Source organism: Carassius auratus, chromosome 11 (assembly GCF_003368295.1).
Source record: "Carassius auratus strain Wakin chromosome 11, ASM336829v1, whole genome shotgun sequence".
NCBI lineage: Eukaryota > Metazoa > Chordata > Actinopteri > Cypriniformes > Cyprinidae > Carassius > Carassius auratus.
The window spans coordinates 11,799,963-11,815,537 of record NC_039253.1 but is presented as its reverse complement, the minus strand read 5'-3'; the positions used below and the strand labels follow the sequence as shown (position 1 = coordinate 11,815,537).

Sequence of the window (15,575 nt, the reverse complement as noted above, 5' to 3'; positions counted from 1 at the left end):
TTCCCATGCTGGGATAATCTGACAGCGTACTCCCACTATCTGTGCCACTGTCTCTATGCACACAGCTTCATATCTCCCAAAACAATCATTCTCCAATCTAACACAAAATTAGCTAATCTGTGCCTTCACTGCCTGTTCAAATTAAATATATTAAGCTTAGATATCATCAACTATTTCAGCACAGAGAACTCAATATTTTAGGTTTGTTTACCCTTCAGGTGGAAAAAGTTGGTAATTTTTTAATAAAAGAAGCACTGTTCCTGTGAGAATTTTGAACTAAGTGGATTTTCAATGCAGTGGCCAAAAAACAAATCAACAAAAAGAGCTTTGATTATAAAGTTGCATTATTATATTGTGTAAATGATATGGAATTATTTTCCCCTTACTCTAAAACATGTATTAGCTAGACTAGGGCACAGAAACATGGGCATGATTATTGTAGTGAGATTTTATTTCTTATTTGACATGTAAACAGAAAAAGTCCTGTTGAAATAAAAACTGTTTAACCATTCTAAAATGGTTTGATGGACTCCCACCCTAGACAAGCTTGTGTTTAGCATGGGGAAAGAACCATCTTAGGTCTGTTTAAGGAGTTTAAGTTACAGAGATTTAATGAAAAGCAGTTCATGAAACTAAATGAGCAAATTTTTGTCTCTCTCCATATGTTTTGATTGCTTACCCTTCGGATGGAAAAAGGAGGTAATTTCCTAATATATATATATATATATATATATATATATATATATATATATATATATATATACACATATACACACACACACACATATATATATATATATATTAGGAAATTACCTCCTTTTTCCATCCGAAGGGTAAGCAATCAAAACATATGGAGAGAGACAAAAATTTGCTCATTTAGTTTCATGAACTGCTTTTCATTAAATCTCTGTAACTTAAACTATATATATATATATATATATATATATATATATATATATATATATATATATAATTTAAAAAAAAAAAATTTATTATTATTTTTTTTTTTTTCAAGGACATGGGAAGCTTCTTCCCATGAGAACGACCTTTTTACATGAGTGCACTTCTAATAAAATAACATTTTAACACATCTATCAACAAAATTACTTTATCCAATTTAAATTGGTTTGCTGGATTTAGATGGTGGTGAAAAGTGCCAAAGAGACCACTTAAAACCAGCTTTGGTTGGTTGAAGATATTTTTTCATTACTTAGTTACAGAAATTTAACACAAATATAACTAATATTACTAGCAAATGAACAGTAATTTGTGGCGTCCCTGTCTGTTTGAATGAGATATTTTTAAAAAAGTTTTTCAGAACACAACTCCAACATCCAAACAAATGCTTATAAGATTTTATAATTAAAAAAAGCCCCAAACACCTCCAAACCAGGAAACTCTACCAGGAAACAGAGCAGTTAAGTACAGCAAACCATATTAGGATGTTTTAGGATTAAATAGCAAAAATTACATGAAACAAAATGAGTTCATTTGCAGCTTCCCTGCCTGTTTGTATTAGATCTATTAAACATATTATGTTTTTCGGTACATAGAATTTAATATTTTTTTTGTTTGTTTACCCTTCAGGTGATAAGAGAAGGAGAATGTGTGTTTTGCTATTCCACTAATAACTCTGCCTAAACGACTTCTAAAAAGTCAGATGACAGGAGGGCGACGGCTCTCCAAATTTAGCCACTCTCTCTTTGGCACGTGTGAAGGATGTGAACCCCATGCACACTCGCTGACAGATTTTAGTAGGGCGACAAAAATTGTGTGAGTGTGTGTGTGTGTGTGTAATAGAGAGAGAAAGGTGGTGACAAACAGCGTGTGTGCTTTAAATGTGTGTGGGGTGTGACTATGTGCATAAGCGCGCTCGTGTGTGACAGCAGCTGTGTGTTTGAGTCTGTCCCCCCAGGTCCTCCCTCAGGTCTCCGTCAGGCTCAGCCGACAAAGTCGTTACTCATAAAGACAGTATTATTATCAAGCAGAAGATGAGTGTATATCCAGGCCAGAGCACACATGAGGGAAGCGGGAACTTCCTCCACAACTCTATAACCACTCGACTGTCTCGATTTCATGGAGAAGAAACAGAACAAGTCTTCATTAATCAGCATATACGCTCACTCAAACACTCCTGCAGCTGTTTATGTGTATTACTCTGATGTATAATAACATTGTGTTGGTTTACACAAAAGACCAGACGTGATACACAGGTCTGTGTTCAGACAACATAATGCAAATGAGTTTAGCATCAATGTGGCATCAAACACTGGAAAACAAGTATTGCTTGGAAACAGCTCATTTCTGGAAAACCATGTTTTGCTATTCCTTTATAGGTTAAAAATAAAATGAAAATGTAAGATTATTTTCTCTGCTTGTAGTATCCTACTGTACTGAGGTACTTTGTGACTGTTTTTTATTGTATGCATCTGTGTAGTCTGAATTCAATCCAATCCAGTCCTCCCTCAAAATTCGGTCTCCATTAGGACTTTTAATAGTAAGCAATTATATACATATTTTGGTTTTTGTTATCTATTAGTTAATAAAGACATAATTTCCCATAATATCTACACCATACACATGTAACATGAGCCAAGTTGGCCGTGTCATGTGACCTACTGTACAATGCTTCACTTCCTATTAGGATAATAAAGTGTACTTTAGAACCTCAGAGGAATCATTAGCTCATCTGGGAACTTTTTGTCCACTGTACACTGTATGTCCACAATACATATTACACATACTGTTATTTAAACCTGCTATATAGTAGGAAGTACTCACATTTGGATGCAGTGTTTGATTGGTGTATTGACCTGACTTATGAGCACCCTGTACCATACCATCATGACAACCATAGTCTAAATCTCACCTTAAACATGTGGTAATCCAAATCCTACTCTTATCACACACACAAAGGATGCATATTTATAATATGGTGACTCATATGTATGAGGACCATATGTAGATGGCGACTGCATCCAGATACTCAACCCCTCGCACATCACTGCCCAGTGGTCTGTCAAGTCCATTCTTTATCTCACCTGCCCACATAACAAGCTGTCTGGCTTGATCGATACACTAGCAGATGTGCGGGACCCGGCCCTCCCTGCAGGACATGCGCACGGAGGCATGAAGTGTGAATCTTTCTTTATGCTATTTCACAGATCACATCAGTATGCTGCGAAGAGATGCACGGCTAAAGCTCTAGTGCATCGTACCACCTAGAGTTTGGCATTCAGTACGATCTGTTGTGGAACAGGGCGGTGAAATCACCATATTGAAAGTATTCAAAAGACAAACGAGTGGAATCTGAAGCTTACAAAAAAAAAAAAAACTTCTGAGGAATGGAGAAAGTGATGTAGCATATAAAAGTGACCTTTCAAACACTTTTGTATTCTTTTGGTGGAAGGGAACTCAAGTAAAATACTAATTTACTGTCGTAAAAGTATTACAACAACCCCTTCTAATGAACCTGTTTGACTACTCTAGTAATTTCCATGAGCACAAATCTTAATGTTTAAGCATATGACAATTGCTCTGTGTATAAGGCAAGGTTAAAAAGAAACGAGTGATTCAGTCAGTGTGGAAGAGCTTGACTGGTCTGCAGAAAGCCATGTCCTGATCCCAGTTGAACACCTCTGGTGTTAGGGGTGCTACCAATCACTATCAGCCGATAATCGCTTTGGGATGTTTGACAGGCGATCTCTAAAGTTTGATAAAGGCTAATGATGCGTCTGTCCGGCACAGGTGAAACAATTATAATGCTGAAGGTGAGGTACAATTAATATGTCACATTTGGTTTTAATTCTTGCCAGTGTTTAAACCATTCAGCACTCGCACACTCTCCTTGAGACCGTGCACTCATGCACATTTGCAGCGCACACACCTGGTTCAAATTAATCTGTTTGCAGTGCATATACGGCACATATTTTTTCCGAAAAGTTCGCTTTGAGTGTGCTCGAACTCATTTTGCGTGGCATTTTTGTAACTTTCCGCGCAGCCCCTCCATTCCAAGATGATGTATATGAGTTCAGGGCAATTCTAGCCAAACATGCACGTCTGTTAAGAAGCAGTTTAATGTTACGTTTTTTTTTTTTTTTGATGCTTTAATGGAAAATGTAGTGTCATATGTAGTGTTTTTTTTTTTTTTTTTTTGCATACTCTTTCTAAGGCTTTTTATTTGAAGTTCAACACATAAGCTATGGCTATTTGGATAGGTTTAAAGGAAAAAGAGCACTTTTAGATAAACAAGGTAATAATAGTGAAAAGATTGAAATCTATGAAAGATTGTATTATTGGACTGCGAAAAAAATAGAGCTCATGAAATGAGCCTTGTGCTGTGTAAGATATTGTGCAACAATTGCACAATCGTCAAAACAAAAATGTAGTGCATGATCAAAAATTAAGATGAGATAAATATACATTTGTGAAAAATGCCCCCCCCCCCCAAAAAAAAACCCCTCCACCCCTCTAATTAAAAAAACTCCTCTCACAAGAGTCACCTGAAAGAGGAATTAATTTTTCAAAAATGAAATTTAGGCCCTGAATAAATGTTTAAAAATCATGATTGGATCATCACTATAGTGAAAGTGACATGACATTTAGCCAAGTATGGTGACCCATACTCAGAATTAGTGCTCTGCATTTAACCCATCCAAAGTGCACCACACAGCAGAGAACACACACAAACCATGAACACACACCCGGAACGGTGCTTCGGTGCCCCGGGGAGCAGTTGGGGGTTCGGTGCCTTGCTCAAGGGCACCTCAGTTGTGGTTATGCCAGCCCGAGACTCGAACCCACAACCCTAGGGTTAGGAGTCAAACTCTCTAACCACTAGGCCATGACTTCTGACTTCTATAAATAATTCTACATGATAAAAAAAGGCTTTAAAAAGATAAATCAGTGACACACACACACACACACAGACACACACATATAGTAGAGTAAGTGATACATGTTAATACAACATACATACATTCATACATATATTTTTTTTACATCTTAAGCCTCAGACTTAAAGATTAGGTTGAGCTCTAATCGTGACACACGAAAAAAAAAAGTATATGTACATATATTTCTTCAAAATATTTATTTATGTGTTAGCACAGGGTTATCTTGATTTAGTGGAGAGGTCATGTGGGCCCCTTGGCATTTGCATCAAATTTGAATAAATCCTCTAAAATGCCATCAAGGTGACAGCTGAAGCGAAATGTCATCTGAAGAAAGCTTTGAAAATCTGTTATTCCAAATTATGCTTGTCTAAACTTATAATGAGCATTCGTTTTTGCATATTCCTACGCTCACAAAGGAATTGTAAAAGCACTTTTTTCCACCTGCTGCAGCTTCAAAAAGAAAAAGGAACAACAATAAATTTGTGATTCATGCCGTTTGCATCAGTGTTCATTTTTGTCATAGTTTTTGTCTTTTATAGCCTGTTTTGAGATGCTATTCATTTCAATGTAAGATAATTTGAGATAACATCAGTTATCTTCATTGGAGAAAGCTTTTTCATTTTTTCATAACATTTCCCTAAAAATGTCTTGCATCCTATCATGAAAAGGCATCCAAACTGGTTTTGCACTTAACTGGTGCTACATTTTAGGTAAGGTGATATTTTTTTGACTGTGATGATGCTGTGAATTCAGTGATGATGCTGTGAATTCAGATCTGGATTCCTACCGTCTACACAAGAGGGTTTGTTCCGTGTTGTTCCGGCCACTTTTCCCGGTAAACAAGAGCACTTGACAGTCTGGGAACGCTCCTCAATGCGGTTCTTGTTGCAACATCGGTGTGCTGCAATGACCTCACATGTCCCTCCCTCTGTGGATACAAAAACACATGTACATCAGTGGCACATATGACATACTTTCCCTTGGACAAACATTAAAGATGCACATATTTGATGAAATACCCATTTCAGCAATGCACACCTGAGGTACAAGCACATCAGTGACAAGTGAGGCAGTGGAAGACATGAAACATGAATGCAGTCAGTAAGGAAGGTTTGATTTGAACCGTCATCCTCACCCAAAAACTGTCTCACAAAAAAACTGAAGAGCAGCAAATACTCAAATTACAGTCATACTTGTTTGAGAATGCAGATGTTCTATATTTTCATGTAAATGGTGTATAAGTAAAAAAGGATTTTACACAAATACAATGTCACATAGATTTCAAGACAAAGGTACAATTTTTTTTTAGGGGAAGTCGTGGCCTAATGGTTAGAGGGTTGGACTCCCAATCGAAGGGTTGTGTGTTCTAGTCTCGGGCCGGACGGAATTGTGGGTGGGGGGAGTGCATGAACAGCTCTCTCTCCACCTTCAATACCACGACTTAGGTGCCCTTGAGCAAGGCATCGAACCCCCAACTGCTCCCCGGGCGCCGCAGCATAAATGGCTGCCCACTGCTCCGGGTGTGTGCTCACAGTGTGTGTGTTTGTGTTCACTGCTCTGTGTGTGTGCATTTCGGATGGGTTAAATGCAGAGCACAAATTCTGAGTATGGGTCACCATACTTGGCTGAATGTCACTTCACTTCACTTCACTTCACTTCACTTCAATTAAGAAGCTCAGGCTAAGCTAAACGTTTCATTGCCCCAACACATTAAAGTACCATATACCATTTCAAATATTGAATAAATGAAACTATACAAGCAACAAACACAATTAATTTAATTTATATTTATATTTATTATATTTTTAGCCCTTGTTGATAATCAACCAGTAATTATCAATAAGATACAGCTTCTTTTCAACAATTACATAAAAAAGACAGACACGCGAGGGGGAAATATCAAAAAATTAGATGGGAACACAGAACATATTTTCCACAAATATCAAGATAATTTTATGCAATCAGAAAAAGGATTTTGGAGAGTGTGTGTGTTTTAGACATATTTACTTAAATCCATGAGGGGAAAAAGGCAATCAAATAAAAAAATGGAAGCCACAGCTCCTTAATTAGATTAACTTCCAAAGTCATCAGTTAAATAAGCATTAGAGCAAATGGCCCTTGTAAAAAGCCTCTAAAGAGAAAATTATAGGCTCTTCTGCAGACTCTTACTGCTAGGCTTTCTGTGTAATTACCATGTATTCTTTCTTTTCTTTGCATTGCAAATCACCCTTGAAGAATTTTGATGATCTTATCTAAATGACAAGCCTTTTACCCTTGTGTGATGTAAGCAAGGGCTTTTATATGGAGGGTGCAGTCATGGTTTAGACAAAGTGGAGACATATAGCACTGTATGACATTGATGTGACTAAATAGGCAAGACTCATTCTTGATAAAAGGCCTTGAGACAGTGCAATTATGAAGTCCTCACAGTCATTATCATACTCCCTGCCCTTTAACACACACACTTTACAGGATATCTGGAGCTACATGATATGTGCTGCAGCAAAGTGGACCCCATTGTGACAAAAAGAGGGGAAAAAAAGAAAGGGAACAGACCAGAATGCGCAAAAAGCTACTAGTGGGTCACCATAACAATAGAGAGCACCCTGAGGAGAGCTGGGGGATTGATGAGAGGTAATGGTTTCCCCCTCGAACAGCGGGCTCACAGCTCTGCACCAACCCCAAGACAGGAAAGAACAAGGGAACAGAGGAGGACAGGAGTGCAGGCAAGAGGGAGGGAAGGAGGCAGGCAGCTCCCTCGCTGGGACGGGCCGGGCCGGTCGGTTGAGTAATGACAGAGCTGTTGGAAGTGCCCCTCTCACACAATTATAAAGCGGCCAGGTAATTCAGCCAGTGGGGTTGCTGCAGCGAAGCCCTCCATCAGATGCTCCCCTTTCCCCAACACCCATGGAAACCCTCTTTATCTTCCCCTGACAGCTGTCCACCCGTCCGCTCCCACATCCCTCAATTACACCAGAGCTCATTCGAGGACATACCAGAGAAATTGCCCCATACCATACTGACTGGTGTGAGATCATACGAAGAAGAAAAATGAGGAGGAGTGCCCCATTCCCCACCGTTTCGACAGTCAGTGTTGCTTACCGGCTGATAAATTCTTTTTTTGTCAGTATTGGTGGAAGCATTTTAGATATACATCAACCGTTGTTAGACATTATTAAATGTAATTGGTATTGGCCAATACAGTTGTGAGACAATTTTAAATCAATACTAGAGAAAGAGGAAATTACAGTGTCTTCATGCTTGATCTCTCTGAACCTCAAATCTTTTTTCAAGACCTTGCTTCAGGGATTGAGGGAGCAGTGGAAAACGAACAGTGCTAGGCCTGATGGCCATTGCTGTGCTATTATCTGTCCTCATGTTTGAGCTGGAGGCATCCATTTGTCCGTGCGTGTTCGGCAACACGTACGTCTAGTTTTGACCCCGCATTAAAACATCAAACCCAACACACTGACAGGATTACGCTCAAAACACCATTCATGCTATTCATGACAGCTCACTCTGGACCTATTACTGCTGTGCTCTTCATAAACTTGATAATATCCCAGCATTCACAGGAGAACTCGAAACCACAAAACACCTTCACAAATCCCTCTGGATTCCATTTAACCCCTGTTAACGGCATGTAATGTCTTTATCGACTGCTTTTAGTACTTTACTATTTCAGAATTCCTCCTTTCTAAGGCCGTTTTCTGGATGAGATTCCCATACTCGTTCAGTCATAGTGAATCATAGCTCCCCGTGGTGTTTTTTTAGGAGGTGGACGTCTAATACAGCAGCAATTCAATCCTAGACATTATTGTGGAACGTGGAGTTCCATGAAGATGGGAATGGCTTGTCCATTCTTTATGGCTCTGTCCTATACTGAAAGCTTTAAAATCCATGCTGTAGTTCATTGATGAATGTTTTCATCTTGGATTTTGAGTGTTCAGAGCACGAGCTGACACACAAAATGAAAAACTGTGGACCACTACAACATTCACAAACAAATGGCCGTTAATATCTGCATGATATTCTGACAAAGCATTTACATGCTGGAGGTAATTTTCCGTTTTAGCTTCTTCTCAGCCATAAGTATTTGAGAGCAAAGGAAGAGTATAACAAGCCTTAAACACACCAAACTGCTTAAACTGTCGAGATAACCACCACCGCAATTCAACCCAGAATCAGCATCAACACCACACGTCAAAGCACTTAAAGTAGGATGTGTTTCTGAATCGAAATTCCTATGAACCAATGAGTGTGTTCTATAATTTTAGGAACAGTGAAAGAACATCCAGAACCCAAGCACAGAACAAGCCTTTTCTATACATGACCTGAACTAAAAAGCTCTTCTTTAACCTATAGAAGTTAGGCCATGACACTGACATACGTTGCACTATATAAAACACAAAATATGAGCATAAACATAACATCATTTTTTTATTTAATTCAGTGGATTAGAGAAAAGACATAATATAATAGGTTACAACACAAATATAAATACAACAATAAAAACATTAAACAAAACAGTAGCTTAAAGAAAAAGCATAATGTCACTTTCTAAATGAAAAAAAAAATCTAAACTGAAAACAGGAAAATGAAATAAAAAAAAATAACAAATATGTTTCAGTGGCTTAAAGAAGAAGCGCAGTGACACAAAAGTAACAAAAATCTTATACAAGAGTAACAAAAAGGGGTTATGCAACAGAAAAATTAACTAAATATTTTAGTGATTTACAAAAATAGCATAACACTTTTTAAATGATAGGAAAAATTAAGAAATTTTTTTAGAATTAAGCATAAACCAAAATAGAAATACAAATTAAAATAAAAAAAAATATATCTTTCCGTGGCTTACAGAAAAGGCACACTTTCTAAATGAAAGTGAAATAAAAGTATATGATATAAATATAACTTGGAATAAAATATACAAATAAAATTGACTACATAAAATAGGAATATAAAATAGGAAAAAACTGAGAATGGATGACATTTCAAAGGTAAATAAAACATTCTTGCTTGTGTTACTGCAAAATGTACATAAAAAGTTTTATCTAAATGCATATAAAGAATTATAACAACACTAAATAAGAAAATAAAGTCTACTACATAGAAATGAAGTATACAACAAATAGGAATATGAAATAGAAAAATAAACAAAAATTTCCAAACAAAAGAATATAAAACAAACAGGCTATTCAAAATAAAATAGGAGTATAAAATAATAAAGATACAATTACATTTATACAGTAGGTCACTGATCAAACTTGCTTGGGCAAGACTGGGGTAACTGGGTCTAGATGAAACATTGAATCGATTTGTGCTACTTTAGGATTGATTGTCCCAATGTATACAGAAGCGTTTGGCATATGTTTAACGTGTTACCACATTTCAGCATCTTGATCTAAACAACTGGCCCTCAAATCTCTCCTTGTCCAAAACGGTTTCTGTTATTAATCTTGCACTTGCCCAGAGATAAATCAGACTGCAAAGAACATTTACAGAGCACATTTATCAAGTGATAATAAAAAAAACGTTCAGTATATCTGTTTTATGTGCACGTCGCTGGCTGAAATCACAAACCATGTGACACTGAAAGGGCTATTTTCTCACATGGCATCTCATTGAGTCTGACTGTAATGACTTGAGGTGAGTCTAATGGAAGCTAATAATGGTTTAGCAGTCTTTCATCGGGATTTAATGCTTTTTACATCTTGTGGCAGCAGACGTGTGTGTGTGCGGTTGTGTTTGCTGGTTTAATCTGTATGTGTGTGATGGTGAAAGATCAAGAGTGAGGCCAGAGAAGCAGCTTTTTGCACAGCCATCAGACAGGTGAACATTAAACCATCCTGCACTGGCAGTGGCACCATCTGTGCTCAGAGTGAGAGCGGGGTAATGATACCTCCGGACGGTGAGCTAGTGTAATGCAGAGTTTCTTAGAGGACAAATGGCCATTCCAGCCCTGCTGCTGAGGCTAAACTCATTCACACCATGTTTCAGTTAGCTACAGGTAATCACTACTCCATTACCTGTGTGTGAAAGAGAGTATGGGCAGCCTCATGAAAGAGATTTTGAGAGATAGGTCACACCAAAAAAAAGAACATATTTGAAGAATTATTTTTGGACACACTGGACCCCACTGACTTTCACTGCATCAAAAAAAGTATAAATAAATAAGTAAAAAATGTATTTTATAAATATATATATATATATATATATATATATATATATATATATATATATATATATATAAAATACAAAGTGGTGTAATGGTTTACTGATTTAAAAGAATAGTTCACAAATGAAAAATGTGAAAATCTGTGTGTTTTTGGAAAACAATTTCTTTAAATTTTAAATTATTTCTTCTGGCAAAAACACCTGGCTATACTCCATAATTACGCTTCTTCCAAAAACTTCATCCCCTGTTGTCCTCTCTCATAAAAATCTACCGATATGTTTGTTTACAGCAGTTTATTTTCACTTGTGCTTAATTTGTGCATATTTCTCTACTGAATCAGATGAGATTACTCTTTCACTGTAGAAAGCAATATTATGGATAGAGGACTTTTATTTTAGCTGGGAGCAATGTTTTGAAGTTAAAATTTTACAAACACAGCTTTTCACAAGACTTTAATTGATGGACTGGAGTCGTGTGGATTACTTGTGGATTATTTATGTTTTTTATCAGCTGTTTGCACTCTCATTCTGACGGCACACATTCACTGCAGAGGATTTATGGTAGTAAAAGTGATGTAATGTTACATTTTTACAAATCTGTTCCGATGAACAAACAAACTAGTCTAGTTGTGAATACATTTTAAGCAAATTTTCATTTTGGGTGAATTATTCCTTTAAGTAAATTTTTAAAAGCTTGTTACCAGTAAAATTAACTTGTTTCTTGTTTCTCTTTCGCTTTCTCTCTCTCTCTCTCCCCTGAGGTTATGTTAGGGGTGGGTCACATCAATCAGAGCAACTCTTGCCATTCTCCCATCAGGCCTTTCTAGACCTGAGGTCATTACAGTAGCGCACATAGAGATTACCTTTAAGAGAATCAATGCTTTAGTGTTTTTGGTGAGTCAAAGGCTAATTAAAAGTTTGGTAATGAAGGAGTGTGGAATCGAGCAGTGGAGCAAAGGGTTCAGAGTAAAACAGCTCTGACACACTTTACTCCAAGAAACTTCCTCTTGCTGCCCACATGATGTTTATTTATGTATGTGGATACAGACCGTAACAAATAAAGAGAGTGTAAAACATTATGATCCATAACTATTAATAGCCAACCTCAAAAGTAAGACTGGGACTAGTTGCCACTCTTTATTCCATTTAATAATAATAGTCTATTTTCTAAATAAATTTTACACACCAAAATAAATAAAAATAAATAATGTTTTTCTAATAAATGCATCCTGGTCTCTACTAGAAACATCTTATACAAATATGTACATTAAATCCAAGTTATTAGTACATGACATTCTCCTGTAATAATACTATATATCATTTTTAAGCTGGTGTGGTTCAGTGATAACAAGAAAAATACATGAAAAGCTCGATAACAGAAAAAGACGTGTGAATGTTCTTTTGACTCGTTTTCACCTTGCAGTGACGGGAATACAGAGTGTCATACCTGACAATCCGATGCAGCATGCACACCTGTGATTTTTAACAAGGACAATTCCCTGAGTCTCATATCCATCCCAGGATTAACAGCGTTCATGATAGGGCTCTTAATGTTTAGAGTTCAAGAGAGGAGGGGCTTGACAGAGCCGGAGAGAAGATGCTCTGATTGGAAATTACTCTAGTGTGGAGATGCACTCATTCTCAAATGGCACACGTTAAACTCTAATGTACTGCACAGGCAAAGCACACAACAGTGCAGCTAACCCAGACTAATTCACAGTTTCCATCAAACATGGCTTAATTACAGCGCAGCCTAGAGGAAAGCAAGCTATAAATGCTCATATTTTCTGAAGTTTGCAAACTATTTAATCTTCAACAAATTCTTTCTCTCTTGCCAGTCAGAACCCAGAAGGGACCTGTGCTCAAACTAAACAAACAAATCAACAAGAACAAGATAAATGGAAGTATTCCATCAGTCTGGATCCAAGAATGAAAAGTAATTATAATCATTTGTTTATTTGTTTCTGTGAATTCTCAAAAAGGTTGATAGTGAAACTAAAAATACATAAAAAATGCTTATTAATCCCAAAAGGTATTTATTATGGTAAATATAATGTGTGTATGTGTATATAATTTAGCATCACTTTCCTCTCTTTCTCTCTATATATTTATATAAAAAATAATGCATTTCATGTAAATATATAGATATTAAATATATAAATATAAACACTTACTGTATAAATACTGCATATAAATATATACTTTTGTGTATTTTTTCAGCATTACATTTCTGGCTATATTTATTTAAACAAATATTAATTTAAATATATTGATAGTTTAATAAAACTCCATATAATTTATATGCAGTTTATATTAGGCAATTATATGTCAAACAATGACCGGATATAATTATGGCTGAGATAATCTGTTCTTAAGTCAGATATTTCTAGGTCAGAAGTACCGTTTCATAATGTATTTCCATTCCTTTCAGTAAAACCAGCTCAGTCTGTTTCAATAATGCACTCAGAGGCTTCTCTTATTGATTAGCATCAGAAATTAAAATCAGCAACACATCTCCCTACAACATGCTTCATCAAAGGGAATATGAACCAGCTGTTATAATGCATTTATGTTTAATAGCTCCAGCTTTCAAGGCTGGCAGTCGAAACTTAACTTCTCATCTTGAAAACACCGATCTGAATTCCAACTCTGCATTTCTCGCAGCTTAAAACGCAGCCAAAAGCCTTTTGTGAGCTCGGTGGAATCATAAGATAACTCTCGACATGTTACTCCCTCTGGGCTGACATTAATTTTGCTCCCATGACATATTTTTTTTTTTAAATGTGCTGGGAAATGAAGCGTGAATGGCACAAAGACCGAATGCGGAGTTGTCTGGAGCAATCTTATAGCTCACATTGGCGGGAAGATTATGTGTAAACACAAATCATTCAATCTGAGAGCTCTTGGAGGGATATTTCCAAAACAGAACAATACGACGGCGTCTGCATATTATGAGCCTAACATTTATTATTGCACTGGGAGTTAAAGTGTTACAAATTTATCACTGCATGTTGCAAATAAACGCTTGTTGTTTTGTCATCTCATCCTGTGCACAATAGCAAACAAAAATGCGCACACTTGTCAAAAGCAGTCAAGCTCAGACAAAACTGCACAGTAAATAAAGCAGTTATGGGACTTTTTAAGTCACAAATACAAAAAAAATATGAATCATTCGAAATCTGACAATCAGAATTCCCTACAATGTTGTCCCAATTAGTCAAACAGAGCTTTCTGAATAAATAATTTTACATTTAACAATATTGCTAAAATATGAAAGGTTTCTGAGTTCCCAGTATGCATTGCAGCATGATTAAATTATGCAGGATTAGTTTTGTTGTTGAACTTTTGCGTAAACTTTTGTTGTTGTTTTGCCATTATTGTTATTATGATGTTAAGAGCTTATTCTTTACATATCTGAGTACAAAACAACCTTTTATATCTTAGATAATAACAACAACAACAACAGTAACTATAATAATAATACTGATAAAATTTGTGGTTCTTCAGTGAATTTGAATATGAATTTATTGTCTGAATTAGATATTTTGCATTGAATGAACCAATTAATGTCGGCAGAACAAAACAGTTACTTAAAGGCTTTTAAAGTCAATACTTAAAGATGAACTAAAATACTTTTAAGACAGTAGTTGAAAGAACCCAAAAATCTGAATGCATGATGTGAGTTTTCTCCAAATTACCGTGCCCTAGATCATATGCCAAAGAAGTTTGACACCACACCTGTCTGTTTCTACCAAAGGCGCAAAAATACATTCCTGTCTGTAATATAATGTGGCGCACGTCCCACATTCACAGGCCAGTATTTCTCAAGTAGCTCCTCAGAACCGTGGGCCACAGGAGTGACTCAGCATAGACTCTGAGTCAACATCAACATGCATGAATAGCTGAAGGACCCATTGGTAAATGCGTTAGAAAAGGCAGTTTGAAGCTTAACACGGTTCACGGTCCTGCTACAAATTTATCGTCTGTCTCAGAGCATTTCCACAATTCAGGATAGCTTGAAGGAACAAATGGTTCATGCGAGCGAACATGACATGCAGCCATTTCCCTGAATTTCCAATAGCTGTAGAATATCTGTGGTTTTAGTTTATACACTCGCTCACAGACTCATATGAACGTCAGTGACCTCCTTTTAGCATACATACCCAGAATCCCCTGCAGCTGAGGTCTGCCTCCCTTGAGAGGTGAAACAAGCAAACACATACAAGTAAATACACACCAGCCAGTGGACACATGCGCCGGTGGGTGCTCAGATCAGACAGACACACACACACATTCAAACATAGCCCGAAGCAAACAGAATAAGAGAGTGCCGAGTACCTGGGTATATTTCAGACGGAGTCAATGACCTCATCGCAGCTGAGCTACACAAGTCTGGCCTGTTTATTTACGTGTACACACACCAATCTATCTCTCACTTTCCCTACTTGTAGTGCCGACAGCTTGTATGGGAGGAAATCCCAAAATTTTTTTGAGGTGGATAAT

At 36.8% G+C, this 15,575-nt stretch overlaps 1 protein-coding gene across 3 annotated transcripts in view; it reads right to left on the bottom strand.

The window, feature by feature from the left end:
* Positions 1 to 15,575, bottom strand: part of tafa1b (TAFA chemokine like family member 1b) — a 129,807-nt gene that overhangs the window by 18,027 nt on the left and 96,205 nt on the right. For all 3 annotated transcript variants that reach the window (XR_003293252.1, XR_003293251.1, XM_026275394.1), the window contains exon 3: positions 5,683 to 5,823. Coding sequence is in view for 1 of the 3 variants with exons in the window: in XM_026275394.1 (XP_026131179.1) it covers positions 5,683 to 5,823 (141 nt within the window). In the remaining 2 variants the exon portion in view is untranslated. The remainder of the gene's footprint in view (positions 1 to 5,682; positions 5,824 to 15,575) is intronic.